Genomic DNA, 21,003 nt, shown 5'->3' on the forward strand with positions numbered 1-21,003 from the left:
CCCAAGTCTTGCCTACATACCTGGTGGACATAGAAGGGTTATATTGGTGTGGAATAGGGACCTTAAGGCAACAGACTTCTTGACCTCACTGCAGGCCTCATCTGAGCGCTGGGGCGGGGATATAAAAGGGCAGAGGGGTCTGCAGGAGAGGGGGCTCTGCTCTCTCCTCATAAGGTTCAGGCTCCCCCTTCCACTCTACTGGCTCAGAGAAAGGCCTGGGGATTCTAAAATTGACAGAATGATGAGAGAAAAATGTTAATAAATATATAAAGTATATAGGCCTATAAAATTAACTAGGGGAAAAAAAGGAAGGTGATGCCTGTCCTTTGGAATGGTAGGAATAATGAAGGGTCAGGGAGAAGAGCTCTTCTCCAGTGACATAGTGGTGGAGCAGGCTGTCCACACTGTTCATTCTTCCATTGTCATGTGTCTGGAGGACAGGCTACAGGCTATGTAAGGTGGCTGTCAGTTTGTCTCTGAGGAAGTCTGCACTCTTTGAGAAAGACAGGTGTCAGCAGTCTGAAGGAAGCAGTGGTAGGATGGGACTAGTGGGGCATTTGGGAGGGAATGGGCAGGCACTCTGGCTAGTCCTTGGTCTCTGGCTGCCCTCTCAGTCCCTGGCCTCAGCTGAGATCCCTCAGTGGGCCTGGGAGTGAGCAAGGTGTGTGCCAATGTTACACAAAAGTTAAGAGGATGAGTAGAAAAATATGAGTATATATAGCTGTGACAGCTCACCTTCTTGCTGCAGAGGAGAAGTCTGTTGGGGGATGCCTCCCGCCCTCTTCCCTGAGGAGCCTAAGGATATGCTGGGCAATGGGTTCTGTCAGATGGTCTTGTTACTAGAAACTAAGATGATTTTTCAAAGAATTATTTTTAGGTGTGACAAAGCAGATAGACCGCCTGTTTTCATTAAGTGAAATTTGCAGCTACAAGTTTAAACATCAGATTAAGAAAATATTTGAGGTTAGACTTTCCTTGAAGCATACTGAGTCATATAGGCAGGTGAAAATCTTAATTTTCAGTGGTATCATTGTTTTCACTAATCCAGTCTTTAGTATACTGTAGATTGCTCCATATCAAAAAGGTGATGGTCTGTTTAGGGCTATAGATCTATTGCTACAACCCTTTTTCAATTTTGGTTAGAATGGGGAATAATTAAGCAGAAGTCACATTTTATTAAGCTGTTACGTCTCTTAAAGTTTATATGAGCTCATAGTAACTAAAGCAGTGAGTAGAATTGGAAGCCTTTTAAGAAGCCATTGTCCTCCATTTTGCTATTTAGGCAGATGTTGTTTAGCAGACCATTATGCCTATATTAATCCTTCTGCCTGAATAAGACTCCCAAGGTGCACTACCTTCTTTGAAGGCTGTTCCTAGACTGATTGAATGCTCCATCAGTGTGTTTGAGAACCTTAAAGGAGACTTAATGTTTTCTGAATATTATGAATAGGTTAGTAGCATGGTAAGCACAGTTTTTAAAATAAGGCTTGTTAATGTTGGTTAATCCCTGTGAGGCTTCCTCTTTTCTGAAGGGAAATGGGGGAGGAGAGGTTCAGGGTTAGAGGGGAAGTGGAGAAGGGATTGAGAGGAGTAGTTGGAGGTCGACTATTGCTGATATGTGAGAGAAGAATAAATTTAAAAAGATCACACATATAATAAAATTCTTCATATTTATTGGACTATTTGTATTCTGCTGGAAAATTGTTTTATAATAAGCACATGAGTAAATTATTAAATATTTAGTGTATGTTTTAAGTTTTTATTTGCTTTTAATACTTGTGAAGAGTCTCAGTTTCCCATGTTTTTTCTTTTTCTTTTTGTCTTTTCTTTCTTTTTCTTCTTTCTTTTTTCTTTTTTCTTTCTTTTTTTTTTTTTTTAGCTACTGAAGTGGTGACTGTGTTTGTATTTCAAGAGCCATCACTGCTGTCCTCACTCCAGGACAATGGACTGACAGATGTCATGCTGCATGCTCTGCTTATCAAAGATGTGAGTTCATTCTACCACTCGACTATGCCGTGTATTCCGTGTTTCCTCAGATACATGTGCCACATGCTTTACAAGCAAGTGTGAAATAAGCTACTGTGAAGAAAATTACCTCTTGTATGTATTATTGAATCCATTTGGTACCTGGTTAACAAAACACCTCAGTGTGGTACCCGTAGCTATATTTTCTTTTCATATCTATCTGACTTTTTTTGAGTTCCATTCAAACCCTCTTTGTCTTCACCTACCTTTGTAGGTTCCTGCTACAAGGGAAGTCCTCGGTTCTCTCCCAAATGTATTCAGTGCACTTTGCTTGAATGCCCGAGGTCTTCAGTCTTTTGTACAATGTCAGCCATTTGAACGTCTCTTCAAAGTTCTTCTGTCTCCTGATTACCTCCCAGCCATGAGGAGGAGGAGGAGTTCTGATCCCCTTGGTGAGTTGCTACTATTCATTTTATAATAAAAAGTTGGTTTTGGCAGGGAAAGTTTTCCTTGACTGCACATCGTTTCTCTGGCTAGGTATGCTCAGCTTAACGGGAATTATCACCATGTATTCTATTATTACAGGTAGGAAGGAATACTTCATCCTTAGCCTCTCTCTTCATAGTATTTCCATGCTTCTGAATAATTCACTGTCCTGATGTTGGTAAGAAACAGGTATAGGGATCAGTGGTTTATTTTCCACCATATAGTCTACAAAAGTAAGAAATTAGTCTAATGTGTGAACAGATTTCTCAGTTTTTCTAAAGCAGTTATAGATAATTCTACTTTTTCTTTTCAGTGTATTTTGAGTGTAGATTGGTGAGTTGCAAGGAAGAAATTTTTTAGTTTGCAAAAGTGCACTTTCTTACTTAGGAGGCTGAGTCTGGGCATTGAATTCAGCCTGGGCAATATAGTGAGGGGGAAACACAATAGCCTTCATCCCCATCCCTCATCACCATTTCATAAATAAATGTGATTTCTACTTCCATTCACCACTGTAGCATTCTAGTCCTGATTATTCTTCATAGAGACATCCTAAGGATTGTTATGCTTTCTTCTTTTCTATTCTTCTCTCTATAAGTCTAGCTCAGACTTTGGCAGTGGAATTTGCTAGACTTTTGTCTTTCTTCCTCCACAATGATTTGGTGGATTGAGGCTTATTTGAATTCATTCAAGAATTTGTGGTGGTAGAAAGTCACCAGAAGCAGTTCAGTTTCTTCTTTCAATCTTAAATTTGCACAAAAAAAATTTTGGGCTCAGCATAATTTTTAGGCTAATTTAATTTTTTTTGTCTTAGGGGATACTGCATCCAACCTGGGAAGTGCTGTTGATGAGCTCATGAGACATCAGCCCACCCTCAAAACAGATGCAACAACTGCCATCATCAAGGTAGGAATTGATAATGGTTATGACTTTGATCTTTTTGAGAAAGTGTCCTAGCTTAATTAGGAAGGGTATTTTATCTAACTACTAAGCCTTACCTTTTTGTAGTGCTCCTTTGCAAAACCAAAACGCCTAAGAGAAAGTACTTTATGAAGATCCTTTTTATACTGAAGTTAATTTTCTGAGTCAACACAGTTTCTTTGTTTAGTGTAAACCTATCTGTGTATTGTGTTTTTATCAGATTAACATATACACAAAGGCTCAGCTTCTATTTATATGAGCATCCTTGCTATAGCCCTTTTTTCCTTGACTTTTCCCCTTCCTTATTTCTCCTTACTTTATCTCCACTGGATTATTGGAATAAATATGTTACTGATACACAGTAAATTAGGACAGGGATGTGTCCTTGGGTGATTTTTAACGTTGTTATACATCTTAGGTATGTTCTCTTGTTTTTAAAAATGTATATATTGGCTGTGTTGAAGCAGTGGTGTATTATTACACATAGAAAACCCTCACAAAATGTTAGTCATTCCTTTATTATATATAAGTAATCTTTTTCTCTCTGATTTTTAGTTACTTGAAGAAATCTGTAATCTTGGAAGAGATCCGAAATACATTTGTCAGAAGCCATCTATTCAGAAAGCAGATGGTACTGCTAGTGCTCCTCCTCCAAGGTCTAATCATGCTGCAGAAGAGGCCTCTAGTGAAGATGAGGAGGAAGAGGAAGTACAGGCCATGCAGAGCTTTAATTCTGCCCAGCAGAATGAAACTGAGCCTAGTCAACAGTAAGTGTTTATAGGTCAAATTCTCTTACCTCATGTTATTTAATGTCACAATAGTTTTATTTATAACCCCAGTGGTAGCAGTGGTACACAACCTCTAATACTATAGTTTGGGAGGCACAGGTTGTGGACCAATCTCTGTGCTTGTAGGCCAGCCAGGGCCATACAGCGGAAACATTGGCTGGGGTTGTGTGTGTGTGTGTGTGTGTGTGTGTGTGTGTGTGTGTGTGTGTGTGTGTGTGTGTGTGTTCGTTCAGCAAGGTGGAACTCCCAAGCTTGCTCAAGTAAAGCAGCTGCATATATATATACCCTACCTTCTATGTCACTTCAGTCTGTAAAAAGTAAAAAATGCATCATATCATTTTAAAGTTATTCATCACCTTTTATGTGTTTTCTTCCTTTGTTCCTTCCTCTGTAATGTCATGGTGCTGTGATGTAGTAGTGTTGGGTGCCTTAGAAAATGGTTTTCCTTAAAACTTTAGTTCATGCTATTAAATTAGAATCTAGTACTTCTCAGGTAAATATACTTTTCTCCTCAGTTTGATTCAAGTATATACATGAAACAGTTATTTATGTCAGAATTGGAAGCAATGTCTCTAGACAGTTATACATTCATACATTTAATAAATATTTCTTTGTGTAGGTTCTTTTGTAGAAGGTATGAATGTTTTAGCTATGAGTATGAATAGTTTTAATCGTTTGCTAAACTGGGACATTAGAAGTAGGAAAATTGGTAGAGTATAAATAAAGCCAGAAATAACTGAAGGAAAAAGACTTGGTGAAACTCTAGCAATGCATTTGGTTGTGTCAGTAGTTTTGGAGAGGGATAATTCCTTAATCTATCTCTCTTTGCATGAGACAGCAAACATAAGTCTCTCCTAGTACTATCTTCAATCTACATTAAATCCATGTTTCTAAAAGAGGGAGGAGGCATTCTAAAAGAAATTATGGCTTTTCTCCTCAATGGTGTATGAAGAAGTTAGTATCTTAGCTCTAATATACTCTGAATTCAACCTGGTATAGAGTAGATTAACATTTTCTGAATAGTACTCATTTCTTCATACTACATTCCTTACTTGAGATATTTTATATCACTCGTTTGTTCCCCAATTCAGGTCATCTTCCAATTGGGAGAGCAATCTTATATTCTCCCATATCCTGATTCTTTTCTGTATTTATCTGTATAAATTCCTACTTAATTGTTCATTGAATTATCAAAGAGCGTTAAATCAAGTGACTACCATCTTTCCAATTTAGACCTACAAATTCCTAGTTCGTTGCCCGTTGAACTGCCACCCTGCTTTGTACTGTGCAGCAGGCTTGAATCAAGTCCTCTTTCAGATTTGAACAGCACTTTCTACAATTAAGAAGTGTAAGGTGCCACACAAACCAGAGACTAGAAAGTATAATTGGCAACTTTCATCACTACTAACTAACCTTCAGTTTCTACTGAAGAGTTTTAGTATTAAAAGTAAGGGAAATGAAGTGGAATACAGGGAAGATGAGACAAAACAGGCAAAAAGATTTCCTCTCTTTGTCCAGATGTCTTCTCACACAGGACTAGGAAAATAGCTCACTTTGCTGCTCTTATGGAGGATTGGACTTAAGTTCATAGTATTCATGTTGTTTGGCTTACAACCATCTGTAAGTCCACTTTCCATGTGATCTAATGCCTCTCGTCTCTGAGTTAACCTGCACTCAGACGTATAATAATATATTCACACATAAACCAAAGTAAAGTTTAAAAACGAGTCCTGTAAGCCCCCCCCCTTCTTTATTTAGTGTACATGTGTTTAATCTTATAAGTGAAAGGACAGAGGACAACACTTATGGGTTGATTCCTTCGCTTTCTTGCATTCTGAAAATTGAACTCAAATTGTAAGGCTTGCATGGTGAGTGTATTTACCTGCTATGCCGTCTAACCAGCCCTTTTAAAAGTTTTTCATTGAGGGTGTTTATAAAATCTTTAACCCTAAACCTTAGCCTTGGATGTTTCATTACTGAAGCTGTTCTTGAAGTCTCTGTTCTTCATTTTCCTGCCAAATGTTTTCATGGTTGGCAGTTTTGCATATTTTCTCTTACTCAGAGATGAGAACTATTAGCATTTTACCTTGCTGAGTCTTTTTATCTTTTCTCTCAACAACCACAACTTTTCTCTCATCAATGCTATCTCCTGTTCCTCCTGTGCCACCTCTGACTAAGATCCAAGGTTACTCATAGCATCATCATATTTCCTACTAAAGTTTCTTTTTTCCATCTTTGAGTTATAATTTCTTTTCTTGTCAATACACTATGTATGGTTGTTTGCCCTTCTCAATTTCTTGCAAAATTTAAATACATCGTTTCTAAGTATACACACCTCTCATTAGCTTTTAGTGGTGAAATATTTGGAAAAAGCTTTTTAAAACTTCATTAATCTTGTATAATTCAGGAACTGTCATCCTGCAAGTACAAATTAATAGGAAATTGACTTTAATTTTGACTGTTCGTAAGGATTTGTCATTTTCAAGCAGTCTTGATTTTTGAGACAGGATTTTATTGTCTAACAGCCCCTATTTTTCTGGTTCTCACTTTGTAGACCAGCCTGGCCCTGAAGTCAGACAGCTCCTCCTGCCTCTGCCTTTGCCTTTTGAATGCTAGGATTAAAAGCTATTACACTACACCTAGCTAATAGTTAAGATTTCTTTTTTTAATAAAACCAAACATTTACTTCTTTCTAAGCTCTAAATCTAACATAAGATCTGGCTGTGTTTTACTTTTGTTTGCTTCTTTGATCCTTTTCTGTAAACAGATAGTTGGTCTTTTAATTCAATTTATCTTCAATATTGTTGAATTACTCTAACAGTAATTTTTTAGGAAGGATATGTCATTTGTGATATGTATAATAATTGCTACATATTTAAGGCATTTTTTTAAAAAATTTTATACTCTGAACTCTACCTTTATTGTTAATTTCTGCTCCTTTTTTCCCTCATGTCTTAGTTAAGGTTCCTATGCAAAAGGCTCTGGGAATATAACTTAGTAAAAGGAATTCACTTTGTTCATTTTCCTTGATGTGAATTTCTGTATAACAAACTTTTTCCCCTCCTTAACAGGGTTGTTGGTACAGAGGAACGTATACCTATCCCCCTCATGGATTACATCCTTAATGTGGTAAGATTCATTAGAAGTAAAGATGTGTGCTTTTCAGAAAATGTCTGGTTGACAGAGCACAATCATTTAATGTTTATTTTTCTAGGGCCATTAAAGTACACGGGGCATGGTGTGCAAAACTGGAAATCTTTTTTTTTTTTTTTTGCCCCATTTTCAGTAATTTAAATAGTATTCTCAGGCATTTTTAATTTTCAACTTTCAGTTTACTGAAACTATTGTACATTTGAATTTTAACAAAATTAAGAGTGTCAAACCAATATTTTGTCAAGATATTTTCCCCATGCCCCCATGCACAGTCTCCTATGCATATGAAGAGCACAAAAAATTCAAATACCCACTTAGCATTTATCCTAGACTATTAAGTTTTTGTTTTGTTTTAGTTCAAATCATGATTCCTGGAGTTTGTGTTATTTATATTATAAGGAATCATGAATGAATAGTCAAAACAAGCAGGGGTACATGAGACAATTAAAATATTAGACTTGTTTCTGCTACTAATTCAGAGTATTGCTCTAAGCAAGTGTTCTTTGCTTTTTATTGACTTCTGGAGAGGTTGAAAAGGTGGATTAGGAAACTCTAGTTCCTTATTTTTTGGATCATGAGTATGTACTAATTATTTATTCCTGTTAGTTGAAGTTGTTATATTACAGAAAATACTGATTTCTTGCTAATAACGCTTTTCCTGTCCTGATGCCAGACTGACCTGTTACTTACAAGTGTTAGCCTCTAACTTGTTTTTTTTTTTTTTTTTTTTTTTTTTTAAACCCTTTTCATTACCTAGATGAAATTTGTGGAATCTATTCTGAGCAACAATACAACAGATGACCACTGCCAAGAATTTGTAAATCAGAAAGGACTCTTACCTTTGGTTACCATTTTGGGTCTTCCCAATCTGCCCATTGACTTTCCTACATCTGCTGCCTGTCAGGCTGTTGCAGGTGTCTGCAAATCCATATTGGTAAGAAACATCTAGCCAAATATTTTACATCTATGTATGTATTTTCATTGTGTGCTCCCTTACCTATAGTTAAAGATTGATTATTGTGTCTGTTCTACTTAATACATTTTTATACTATTTCCCATAGTAAAATTTATTTTTCTTTGTTTCTGCATTTGCGTGTAGTTTTGCCATTTGAATTCATGAGTGTGTAAATTATTTACAGGAAAGCTTTCTAGCTTTCTTCATGCTTTGTTATGATAGTGTTTATTGGTTTTAGTATGCTCGTTCATTTTACAGTGTTCGTTTCTTTTCACCAATCTTTATTGGTCATGAATTGATTGTAATTTATTCCTCAAAAATTGCCAAAAACCAAGTTTCTTTATTTCGGCTACACCTTTGATATTTTTTTTTCAAGTTACTTGTTCTCCCCTAATGTGCCTTGAGCAATTATCATTCAATTTTCACAACTTTAAGGTACCTTATGTAATAGCATTGTATAGTATTTAAGAGTGTTATGTGACATCAAGTGTTTATCAGTTTCATCAATTTCCTTTTTAAAGCTAAGTGATATTTTACCAAATATATGTTACATTTTATCCATTCCTGTTACTGGGCATTTAGTTTGCTTTTATTTTGCCCCTGATCAGTACTGTTTGTTGTAAATTTGAGTGTATAAATAGTGCTTCAAGATTTTCCTTTTGAATCCTTTGGATGTATACTTTGAAGTGAAATAGTTCAATCAAATGATAATTTGTGTGTGCTTACGTGAAACCTTCAAACTGCTTTTCCAAGATGATTTTCCATTCCTCGTAGCTGCACATAAGGATTGTAATTTCACCATCTCTGTGCCTTGTTTTTTTAATAGCCAATTCGTTTTCAGTTTGACCTCATTTTTCAAATAATCAGTGGTGTTGAGCATAGCATTTCTTGCTTTGTTTGCTTGAGTTACTGTCTATATGTGCATCTTTTGCCAAATGTATATCCGTGTCCTTTATTCTATATTTAATCGAATTAAGGTGTTTTGCTATTGACTGTGGAATGTATATATTGAATATCAACCCCTTTTCAGATACATCACTTGCAAATATCCTCATTTTGTGGGTTGCCTGTTTATTTGGTTGACAGTACCTTTGACATACTAAAGGTTTTGATGCTGACCAGGCCCATTTTGTCTTTTGTTATTGTTGTCGTTTTTTGTTTTCGGTGCTTTTGGTGTCGATCCAAGAAATTTCAGACAGTTTTATCCCTATACTTTAATCTAGGTATTAGACATATTTATTCTTTGGTCTTGATACATTTGGAATATTTAGAGACCCAAAAGGTTCCACTTTATTTCATGTGTTTATATTACATTTCCTCCCAATATTATTCATTGAAAAGACTTTACATTTATTAAACCATCTCCTGTCACTCTTTTCAAGCACAATTTAACTATAAAATGTGGCGTTTTCTTTCTCAGCTCTATTCTTTTTACTATTATACAGTACCACAACTTTGATTACTCTTACTGAAGGTTGGAAACCAGGAGGTGTGACAACTCCAAATTCAGTCATGTTCCTGTGCCCCAGTGTTATTTTGTTTTTTTTGGGGGTTCTTTGAAAAGTTGTAAATGAATTATGAGGGAAATTTTATATCTGCCTCCAACTCATAAAAGAAAGAATGGGGAATTTTGATAGTAATTACAATAAAGCTCCTCTGTTGGCTGTTTTGTGCAGTGATAATTTTTAGAAACTGCAATTTAATGTTTTATTTTGTTTCACTCTTTGCAGGTATAAAGTGCTTTCATAAGAGAACAAGGGGAAAGGACTGATCTAACTACCCCACCTCTAAGATGCTCTGTGAGGAGGGATAGATTTATTTCAAGCCATAGGAAGGCAAATAATTTCTAGCTTTGCATAACAAGTGGTAATCTTTAATTGCCAGATTTTTCTCCGTAACTTGAAAAGAAATGTACTATTTGGGTTTGTCTTTTAAAATAATTTGCCTTCCTGATGCCAATCTCAGAGTCACTGCTCTTGTTTTGGAAAGAAGACAGCTTTATAGCTCTGAAAGTACATGATAGTTCGGCTAGCCTTGGTAGCCTTTATAATACTTGCTTTCTCCTTTATTTCCCTCTGTACCATTTGTACTGCTAGATATGGATACAACTTTATGTAACATTGTATGAGGTTGAGTTTCACATGCCCACTCAGCCTCTTTCTTCAACAATACTCATTACAATATTTACTTATTTTCTTCAGATATTAATTTACTCCTTAGAAATAATACAGAAAACATCATTGTAATGTGGCTCATTTTCAAGGTTTGGAACTTTGCCTAACATTGCTCCTTTCTAAGAAAAATTTGAAACTAACCTCTTAATACAGCAGTACAACAGACAGTCCTGTTTGGCATTTATATTTGTTATGATTGGCTCATCAAGTTTAAAAATTATGTTATTACACAAAGTTAGTGAAATATATTATTTCTGTCTTTCTATTTTGATGCTGCAATTTATAAATTGAGAGACATGACTGACTGAAATTTCGGAGAGTTCAAGTAATAGTCAATTTCACTGTAAATGTTAAGAACATAATGTATGTGTTTTATTACGTAGAGACACATTCATAATTCTTGTTTCAGACCCTGTCACATGAACCCAAAGTTCTTCAAGAAGGTCTCCTTCAGTTAGACTTGATCCTTTCCTCCTTGGAGCCTTTACATCGGCCCATTGAATCTCCAGGGGGCTCGGTGTTGCTGAGAGAATTGGCATGTGCAGGCAACGTTGCAGATGCTACCCTCTCAGCTCAGGCCACGCCCCTGTTGCATGCACTCACTGCCGCCCATGCCTACATCATGATGTTCGTTCACACTTGTAGAGTTGGACAGGTAAGAATAATCTTGGTATTTTGGTTTCAGCTTAAAGCCAATAAAATAGTTATATATAGGACCTGTATATTTCTGCTAGATTACTCTTTTTTGAGTAATATCTACCTGGAGTAGCAGCTGAAAAAAACAGCCACATATATATTCTAAATATCTATGGCATTTCACTCTGAATTTTTATTATTATTAGCTGAATAGATGTTTAAGAAAAATTATGTTTTCATTACTATCTGTAACAAATGTTGACTGTTTTTGTAGGCAAAAATTGTGTGGCCATTGCATTTTACCACTGTCTTTTTTAATAGCAAATATGAGGCTCATTTTGTTTACTCTTGTGTGGGCCTGATGTTAAGATGGTTTTTGAGCATTCTATGCTACACATGGGGAAGCCAGAGGACAACTTCATGAAGTCCATTCTTTTCGATTTTATGTAGGTTCTAAATACTTCAACCTCAGGTTACTGGGCTTCCCTGGAATGTATATTTATCCCTAAGCCTTCACAAAATTATTACTACTTCCTAATCTCTAAGTACATGTAGATCCATCAACAGGATGGCATGAAATTTTAATACAAAACATTTAAGTTAGTAGTTAGCAGACAGCAACAAGAACAAAATGTGTTAAATGCTATGTCTACAATCTGTTTTGAGGCTGGGATGCTGCCTAGGTTGCAAAATGCTTGCTGTTGTAACTCTCAGGACCTGTGTTCTTTTTTTTTTCAGATAGGATTTATCTATTTAGTCCTTACTGTCTTTGATTTCAATTTATAAACCAGGCTGGCCTCATACTCAAGGGATCTGCCTGCCTCTGCCTCCCGGGTGCTCCGATTAAAGGTGTGTGCCATCTCACCCAGCAAAAGACCTGAGTTTCAATCCCCAGAAATTCCATATAAATATTCCTGGCAACTTTGCACCTGTTTATAATTCGAGCATTGTAAAAATAGACTGGTACATTTCTGTGGCTTGTGGGCTAGCCAAAAATTGTCTCAAAAAATATGGTTGGCAGCACAAGAGCAACAGGTTTTTTTTCTATATTTCACAACCCTAGGCACCCATACACATGTGGTAAAAGAAAGTCTATAACCTGGCTCTATATGTGTGTGTGTATTCATTATTTTTACCATGTTTATGTCTCAGTAACTTGAAATACAAAAAGTATTTCTTCAATAGTTCAAAAACAATATTTTCTGCTTTTTGGACAAGAGTTCATTTTGTATCATAGATATTGCTCAGTCTCATCTTTTGCCTCCCAAAATGGTGGGATTTTAGGCAGATGGGTACTGTACCAAACAATAAAAATTGCATCTTAAATTTTTCTAGAATAGTTTTTAAAACATAATTGTTTGGAGACCGTCGCAAATGTAAAAATTCTTACTCTTTGATTGCAGAGTGAAATTCGTTCCATCTCAGTAAACCAGTGGGGTTCTCAGTTGGGTTTGAGTGTTCTGAGCAAGCTAAGCCAGTTATACTGTTCTCTGGTGTGGGAAAGCACTGTCCTCCTCTCTCTATGTACCCCCAACAGGTAAGAGAATGCTCTTTTTTTTTTTTAATACCTCTCTTGGCTTTTCTAACAAACTTTGAACAGGGTAGGTGAGGTTGATTAAAAAGTTCCAGTATTTTGTCCCTCCTACTGTCTAGTCTGTGAATTTAACCCATAATTTATAACTTCTTGTGAATGTTTAATTTGATTTCCCAGAGATGGTTCTATTAGCACAATGCAAACAAATCTTCAAGAATTAAAGCTATTTTTTATTGCATTTAGGATAACTTAAGTGCTCTTAGAATTATTGCCCAAGCAAGTCAAGTGACTTTGCAGAATATAAATGGATTGTATAATATAAATATAAATAGCACTAACTTCTGTTTGTTGTGGGGTTGTTTTTTTTTTTTTTTTTTTTTTTTTTTTTTTTTTTTGCTGTACTATTTCCCTTGTTGTAGCCTACCATCCGGATGTGAGTTTGGCCAAGCGGACATGCAGAAACTAGTTCCAAAGGATGAGAAGGCAGGTACGACCCAGGGCGGAAAAAGATCAGGTAACTGTAAGAAGCTAAAATGTAATGACTACTACTTCTACTACTTTCTGTCCCTGTGACTTCACATGCTTGCTGTGAGACTTAGCCCTTTGTCATCCTTAGTCTTCATGTTTCATTGATTTTTTTATAATTATTATTAAATTAAAATTTTTTGTCCTGTAAAAACACACTTAATACAAATTAGCATAACACATTTTGCCACTAAATAATACACAACATTTGAGATGTATTTGCCTGATATTTTTCCTGAGTATTATATCTGTTTCTTAAGTGCCAAGAACTGACTATTCCCTTTTTTGTTTCTTACGTGATGTTTTGAGAATTGAAAGTCTTTGTATATAGCTTTATGCAAATACAAGATTGGGTCCTAGCAATTTTTCTACCTAAAGGGATGCTAATATTTTAATATCATGTATAACTTGTCAGTTTTTAGTAAAATTCTTTCTAATATTTTGGGAAATACAATTTTCCTCTACTTTCTGAATAACAATATTGATTATTGGATTAAATAATTTGTTAACAGAAAACTTCCATCTATTTTTACTTTTTAATATGGATAACTAAATAAAGTTAAAATAGGGTACATGGCTTACATTCTAGTTTTTTAGACAATAGTACTTTGGAAATTTTCTGATTCTCTTTTCTTTGAATTGCATTGAGAGTTCCATAATAGTGTAATTAGAAATCAAATAAAATGCGCTGACCTTGGTGTAGCAAACATAAAAGTGATTTAAAGTTTTTGCAGAGTTTTTTTAAAGACCTAAATTCTACCCTGAGAACATAAAACTGAAATATAATTCTATTTATAAAAATCTATCACATGTACTTTAAAAAGAATTAAAATCACTAAGAGGAAAACCTAAGCAACTAAGATTAAAATATACCTTAAAATATTGGAATTTATTATAGCTGCTTGTTACTGTTGGTGGCAAAAACTGAGGATAAGTATACACAAGAGCTCTGAGGTTTTATTAGTCTATTTCATACACTCAAGAAATAAAATTTAAGAACTGGGGATAAAATTAAAATCCTGAATGAATTGCTTCTCCCAACCAACAGTTTACACTGTTTTTTTTTTTTTTTTTTTTTAAAGGGTGTGTGTGTGTGTAGCCTTCATCAGTCTTCTATTTAAACCCACTCCAGCAGTTTGGTTAATAAAAAAGTCACAATTTTTTAAAACCATTAAGGAGGAATTCTGAGGTAGACAAAGACAGGTAATCCTTAAAATTATGGGGAAAAGTCAGAAGGATCAGCAGTTCAAGGTTACCTCTGACTACATCGTGAGTTTTGAACCAGCATGGGAACTTACCTCCAAAGGTGTGGCTTTCGCTGGAGAGATGTCTCTTTAAGAACACTTTGCTGCACCATATTAGAATCCAAGTTTGTCTTTCGGTGCATATATAACAAGCCTGACATTAGAAGGATGCCTGTAACTTCGGTTTCAAGATGGAGATGTAGATCATTGGGAGTTGGTGGATTCTAGCTTAGCTGATAAATTTCTAGCTCCAGGTTCAGTGAGAGAACATGCCTCAATGGAATAAGTGGAGAGATCTACACACCTGCACATATATATTACATGTATAAGTAAATAAATCTTTTCCCAAAAGCTGGCTACTGCCTAGATTCTTTTATCGTTGAAGACCCTTTTGCTGCTAAGCCTATCTGCCAATTTGAGCTCAATTCCCAAGACACATATCATTGAATAAGAGAACTGATTCCTAGAAGATTTTTCTTTTTATTCCATTTGTGTAACATGGGCATGCACACATACTAAATAGATAAAGTTGAATATAACTTGTTTGAAAAAGATCATATATCCGAGGGGCTAGAAAGAGAGAACGACTTAGTGGCTAAGAGCATTTCCTCTTTTTTGTTTACCAATGCCTACATGGTACTCAAATTCATAAGTCCCAACACTCTCTTCTATGTGAATGTTAGTTCACAGACATTTGCAGGCAAAACACTCCTATAGATAAAAATAATAAAACAATTTAAAACCTCATACATGATTTCTCTTTGTGTGTAGAATTATTAAATGCTGGGAAATTAAATGTTCTAGCCGTGTTCTATAATGTCCAATTTTAGTTTGAACATACTAAGATTCCAGCAGGACATCTTCAGTGATAGCTTAAAATATGATACTTATATTAAGATAACTTCATATGCTTTAATTTGGAGATGCCAGCAAGTGTTTAATTGCTAGTGCTTCAAACAAAAAAGTGCATTGGTGTCTTGCTTTTGTTTTTGCTGTTTTGATGTGAAGGGTTGGTTTGCGTTTGATCTCCTAAACTTAGGAACTAACTAGAATTTAAATAGGGTCAAGTATCATAGATAACTAATTTTTGAGACCCTTCCAAAATGGATCTAGGTAATTGCTAGCTCTGTATGAATTTATTCTCCCCCCCCCCCCCCCTTTACTTCTACAGATGGAGAACAGGATGGAACTGCTGGTAGTATGGATGCTTCTGCCCAGGGTTTATTGGAAGGAATTGAGCTAGATGGTGACACATTGGCACCCATGGAGACAGATGAACCTTCTTCTTCAGATTCGAAGGGCAAATCTAAAATCACTCCTGCCATGGCTGCAAGAATTAAACAAATTAAGCCATTATTGTCAGGTCAGTGACTCTCCATTTTTAAACTCCCTCTTCAAGCTTCAGGACTCTTAACAGTCCTCAAACGAATTAGAAAATCCATATTATTTGAAATATTCTAACACTGAAAGGCTGCTGTTACTCTCTCATGTACTTTGTTGAATCCCCACTGTGTCACATTTTCTATACTAGTTGGTAATGCTATAAAAGGAAAAATTCATTCCTGATCTTTATCTACTCTCCCTTTTAAATTTTATTTCTTGCTCATACAGCAGTTATTGCAAATGGCATATTCTTCCATTCTGCTGAAATGTCTCACCAAGGTACCTATAACCTTATTGCTGCATCTACTAAATACTTGTGTAAGAGTTAACCTACTTTCTGCCTCTAGAAATAACTCTTCTGGTTTCTATATGACTAAGTACTCAGAATTTTCACTAGTCTCCTTTTGCTTTGATTATCCAATAACAGTTTCATGTTTTTTTTTTTATTTAACAACTTTATTTTTTAAAACAGATAAATGTACAGACTTTAAAAGCATTTTTGCATAAAACTATATGAATATATTTTTGTCAGTACTTGATTTTTTTAAAGGGTTGATAGTATGCATTGAAATCTTACTAGTTACAGTGAATATAAAGTACATATAAAACAAAATGTAACGTGGAAATAGGATTGCCACCAGCCTGCATTCTTAGCTCTTGAGTTATTAATGATCATGTTTTTAATAAAGTTACTTTGCCTGCTTCAAGTAGACTACATTTATTAACAGGTTACAAAACTGTATTACAGATGTGAAATGATTATCTGTGGCATCTTTTGACCTTTTGTATGATACTATCATTCAGAGGAGCCATCTTGTTTATCACTAGTTACCACTTAAGCTAGAAGAAAGTGAAGATCTTAACTCCTTAAGCAGAAAATAACCTTCAAATCCTAAAGATTTTATTTTTTTAAGTTTATTTTGATATTAGTAAAATCAATTATCCTTAAATGGAAGTTAGATGATATGTTTCTCACTTATTTTATGTAATTGTATAGTGTCACCTTAGATCATTCTGGAGTTTCTGCAGTAGATCAGAACCATGTTTTCTTTGTCCATTTCTTTGTTATCAGGTATTTTGCTTTCTTAAATTTGATATATCTTTGAGCTGCTTCACTATGTATGTTCATGTGTGAGAACATATACTGAGTAACAATGCTTGGTTACACTTTCCTGTTGACTGAAATTTGTTAAGTTTTCAGATTCTGAGTCTTCCAGAACTTCCAGCCAGTTTCATAATTAAAATTATGCAATATGATTTTATGTAGAATAGAAAGATGAATAACTTTTCTTTATAGATGCCTCATCTCACTTAGTTGTGTGATCTTTCATGACAAACATAAATAGAGCATATGGGTTCTATTATATATATTATATAATTTATATTTTTCTTTGTATATCCTGTGCTCTATTTATGACTGAAGTGACTAGTGAGAGTCTGAGTTCATGTCTCCAACACCCAGATGGAAAGTCAAGTGTGACAACATGTTTGCTGTACTCCCAGAGTAAAAGGTGTCATCTGACCTACAGACTATAAAAATAATACAAAATTTAAAAATATAAGATGCATAGTTTAGATGTTGTAGAATCGTGTGAATATTTCTTTAGAATTATACTATCTTCTGGGTTTCAGCTTCTTCCAGATTAGGCCGAGCACTTGCTGAGCTTTTTGGACTCCTTGTTAAGCTTTGTGTGGGTTCTCCTGTCCGCCAAAGGAGGAGCCATCATGCTGCCAGTACCACTACTGCACCAACACCTGCTGCTAGATCAACAGCTTCAGCCCTCACTAAGCTTCTCACAAAAGGCTTATCTTGGCAGCCCCCACCATATACACCTACTCCCCGGTTCAGGTGAGTTTCTGTTTTAGGTGCAGAGAGTAGAAAGTGGCAATAAAAATGATGTATGCTTATTCCTATTCTACTTAGCAAAAATTTGGAAATCTTTTATTTTCTTTTAAAATATATTTTGTATGAAGCGTTTTTATTGCACTTAGTTTGGAAATTTCAAAAGGGGTTATTGTTAAACTGCATTACAGTAACCTTTAAATCTTAATCGGTGGCAAGTATAACCCTCCTGCCTAAATAATCCTTCACCTAAATACTGTTAACTTTTCCTTTTGACATTTTTGGCTTAATTTCCTGTTGCTATTGTGTGTATCTTAGAAATGTTTGTTTTTTTTTTTTCTTTTTTAGGCTGACATTCTTCATCTGTTCAGTTGGATTCACATCTCCAATGCTCTTTGATGAGAGAAAGTATCCTTACCACCTTATGCTGCAGAAATTTCTCTGCTCTGGTGGTCACAATGCTCTTTTTGAGTAAGGATTATTTGCTTCACAAGGGATCATTCTCTTCCAGGCTTACCTGTTCACAGGTTTCTAAGTCATCCTGTGATTGTAGGATATATAAAGAGAGCTGTTAGTTGTGTCATTTTGTGGTTTATGAAAAAGCCATGCATTTTTATCTGAAGTAGGAGTCTCTGCTTTTTGGCTAGGCTGAGCAGAGAAGAGGACCTGCAGCTTTTTAAGGAGACCCAAGTTCTATTCCCAACACGTATTTGGTATCTTACAACTACCTGTAACTAGGGCATCTGATTCCCTCTTCCTTGGCGATAAGCACGTGTTTGCAAACATTCATAGAAGGTTTTTAAAAAAGTGTGCATGGATGTATAGAGAATCTTGGCTTTTTTTTTATATTTGGCTTTCCATTCATAATGCACATTTTTAAAAAGTAAATCTAGTGTTTTTTTTTGTTGTTGTTTTTTGTTTTTTTGTTTTTTTTAAGTACAGTAAATTTGGTCTTTGTTTTTTACTTGGCTGGGCTAAAACATTTTAAGATAAACAATTTGAGTGGATGTTTTTAAGTCTTTAAAACATTTCTAAATGGCACGTTTAACTGAGCTAAACTCAATACATGTACTCCTCGCCCCTCATCAAGGAAGGTTTCATTCTTCAGTACATTAGACCATTTCAGAAAACCACAACCACTCAAAATTCAGAGTTGTTGAGCCTAGTCTTATTGGATATATCTATAAAATAATTCTGTATCCAAAGGTCAGAGAATACTGTAGAACAAGGAGTAGAAAAATTGTAAGATCCAGAAGATCAGGGATGTTGATATGAGACTTTTCTAGTAATGTCAGGAGCTGTACCCATAAAGTCTCACCAGCATGTTAGCCTATGAACTAAGCTGAAACAATAGAAATATAACCGAGAACACAACAATAGATATTCCAAAGTAGGAGAAGGTCAGAAGGACTGAAACATAAACAAGGATCTATACAGGCAACTAAGGAATGCTGAGAGTAGGAGTCCTCCCTAGGGTAGAGCATAAATGGTCAGCCCTGAAAATATACATACACATATCATCCATATTGAACATGTTTTGTTATTTATCTATATATCAGTATACATCTATATGCATTCATGTAGCAATGGAAAAAAGAGGCCATGAACTTGAAAGAGCAAGGAGTAATATATGGGTGTTATTGGAGTGAGGAGGGGGAAGGAAGAAGTTATACAATTATAACCTAAAAAACAAAATGTGTACCAAGAGGACAAAAAATAGAGTACATTTTGTATTGAACTTTCAATGTAAAATACTAGTTAACATTCTATGCCTATGTTTTGTCTTACTTGAATTTAGAACTTTCAACTGGGCTCTATCCATGGGAGGAAAAGTTCCCGTTTCTGAAGGATTGGAACATTCTGACTTACCTGATGGCACAGGAGAATTCCTAGATGCCTGGCTTATGCTTGTAGAAAAGATGGTAAATCCCACTACGGTGCTTGAATCTCCACATTCATTGCCTGCCAAATTGCCTGGAGGGGTCCAGAGCTTTCCACAATTTAGTGCCCTTCGCTTCCTTGTAGTAACTCAAAAGGTAAGTATTCTATATTTTATAAGTAAAAGGGAAAAAAACTCATGCTAACTAAACTTTGTCTATATTAAAATGTGATTTTTTTTTTTTTTTGAAACACAATGGCTTTGGTTTCCAGATAAGGTTTTTAAAAAAAATTTTATTTACAAAAGGGGATAAAACCTTAGTTTTTCCTGGTATAAACATGAACATACATGTCTGATTGGTTCTTGACAAATTAAATATTCCCATCTCACCATACCCACTGTGTTTGTTAAACCATCTTAGTGTCAGTCTTAACTTGGTGGTGGTGGTGGCGCCAGTGCCAGCAGTGCTGGCAATGATGTTGAAACACACTCATTGTAGAAGGGGTTTCTTTATGAGTCTTTTACTTTCCTTCTGAGGATTTGAATTGATAGGGAAAGTCATCATACACTTTTCAAATGGCTTACAGGCAGCCTTTACTTGTATCAAGAACCTGTGGAACCGGAAACCCCTTAAAGTATATGGGGGACGAATGGCTGAGTCTATGCTGGCCATTCTGTGCCACATTCTCCGAGGGGAACCTGTGATTCGAGAAAGACTGAGCAAAGAGAAGGAAGGATCTCGAGGAGAAGAAGAAGCAGGCCAGGAAGAAGGTGGCTCACGCAGAGAACCTCAAGTTAACCAGCAACAGCTACAACAGGTAGAGTGCTAGCCTCAGATTCTAAGCCCTACACTTTCACCTTATAGAATCTAATGCTCATAAATTTTATTGTTTAACCTCGTCTCACTTTAGGCAAGACTGACTTCAAATTGAGTTATTTGCCACCTATCTTGCTTGTAAATTTTCTAAGCTTTCATGCCACTGAGTCCTTGGTTCTTATTTTTTCAAAGAAAATTTTTCATTCTGAGGAAAGGCAAAGCGTGTGTGGTCCCAGTACTATGTGCAGAAAACGTACTTGTATTTTCATAAGCATATCAATTACATTGTTTTCAGGAACCTGCAAAGAATTTTTTTGGCAGTACTGTCAACTACTTTCTGGTTAAACAGTAAGGCAAACTATTATGGTTACTGGTCTCCAGTAAAAGATTTTTGAAAAACTATTTGCTAAACCTGTATGACCTTAAAATAATTGCATTTTGAAAATTAAAGAACAAAAGGGGGGGGGGAGAAGTTTCAATAACATTTTAACATTGTTTTCTCATTTTTTGCTCTTTTACAATTGTACATGTATTTTAATTATATCCAACCCTCCAACTTCCCAACCCATGTCGCTCCTACCTTCATGTTCTATTTTTCATTTTTTAATAACCCACTGAGTCCAGTTATTGCTGACCATATGTATGTAGGTATATGGCCATCCACTGGAACATAGAAAGCTTAACAGTTGCCAGACCCTGAATT

At 35.5% G+C, this 21,003-nt stretch overlaps 1 protein-coding gene across 12 annotated transcripts in view; it reads left to right on the top strand.

Moving 5' to 3' along the window:
* HUWE1 (HECT, UBA and WWE domain containing E3 ubiquitin protein ligase 1) overlaps positions 1–21,003 on the top strand; it is a 127,375-nt gene that overhangs the window by 55,859 nt on the left and 50,513 nt on the right. For 11 of the 12 annotated variants that reach the window (XM_080910429.1, XM_080910436.1, XM_080910439.1 and 8 more), the window contains 14 exons: positions 1,880–1,986; positions 2,240–2,417; positions 3,263–3,354; positions 3,925–4,136; positions 7,229–7,286; positions 8,068–8,244; positions 10,849–11,094; positions 12,479–12,612; positions 13,029–13,123; positions 15,550–15,741; positions 17,394–17,610; positions 17,953–18,075; positions 19,403–19,640; positions 20,071–20,301. In XM_080910429.1, the coding sequence (XP_080766555.1) occupies positions 1,880–1,986; positions 2,240–2,417; positions 3,263–3,354; positions 3,925–4,136; positions 7,229–7,286; positions 8,068–8,244; positions 10,849–11,094; positions 12,479–12,612; positions 13,029–13,123; positions 15,550–15,741; positions 17,394–17,610; positions 17,953–18,075; positions 19,403–19,640; positions 20,071–20,301 (2,300 nt within the window). The remainder of the gene's footprint in view (positions 1–1,879; positions 1,987–2,239; positions 2,418–3,262; positions 3,355–3,924; positions 4,137–7,228; positions 7,287–8,067; positions 8,245–10,848; positions 11,095–12,478; positions 12,613–13,028; positions 13,124–15,549; positions 15,742–17,393; positions 17,611–17,952; positions 18,076–19,402; positions 19,641–20,070; positions 20,302–21,003) is intronic. The other variant, XM_080910438.1, reaches the window with a different exon arrangement.

Source organism: Micromys minutus, assembly GCF_963924665.1.
Source record: "Micromys minutus genome assembly, chromosome: X".
In the NCBI taxonomy this organism is placed as follows: domain Eukaryota; kingdom Metazoa; phylum Chordata; class Mammalia; order Rodentia; family Muridae; genus Micromys; species Micromys minutus.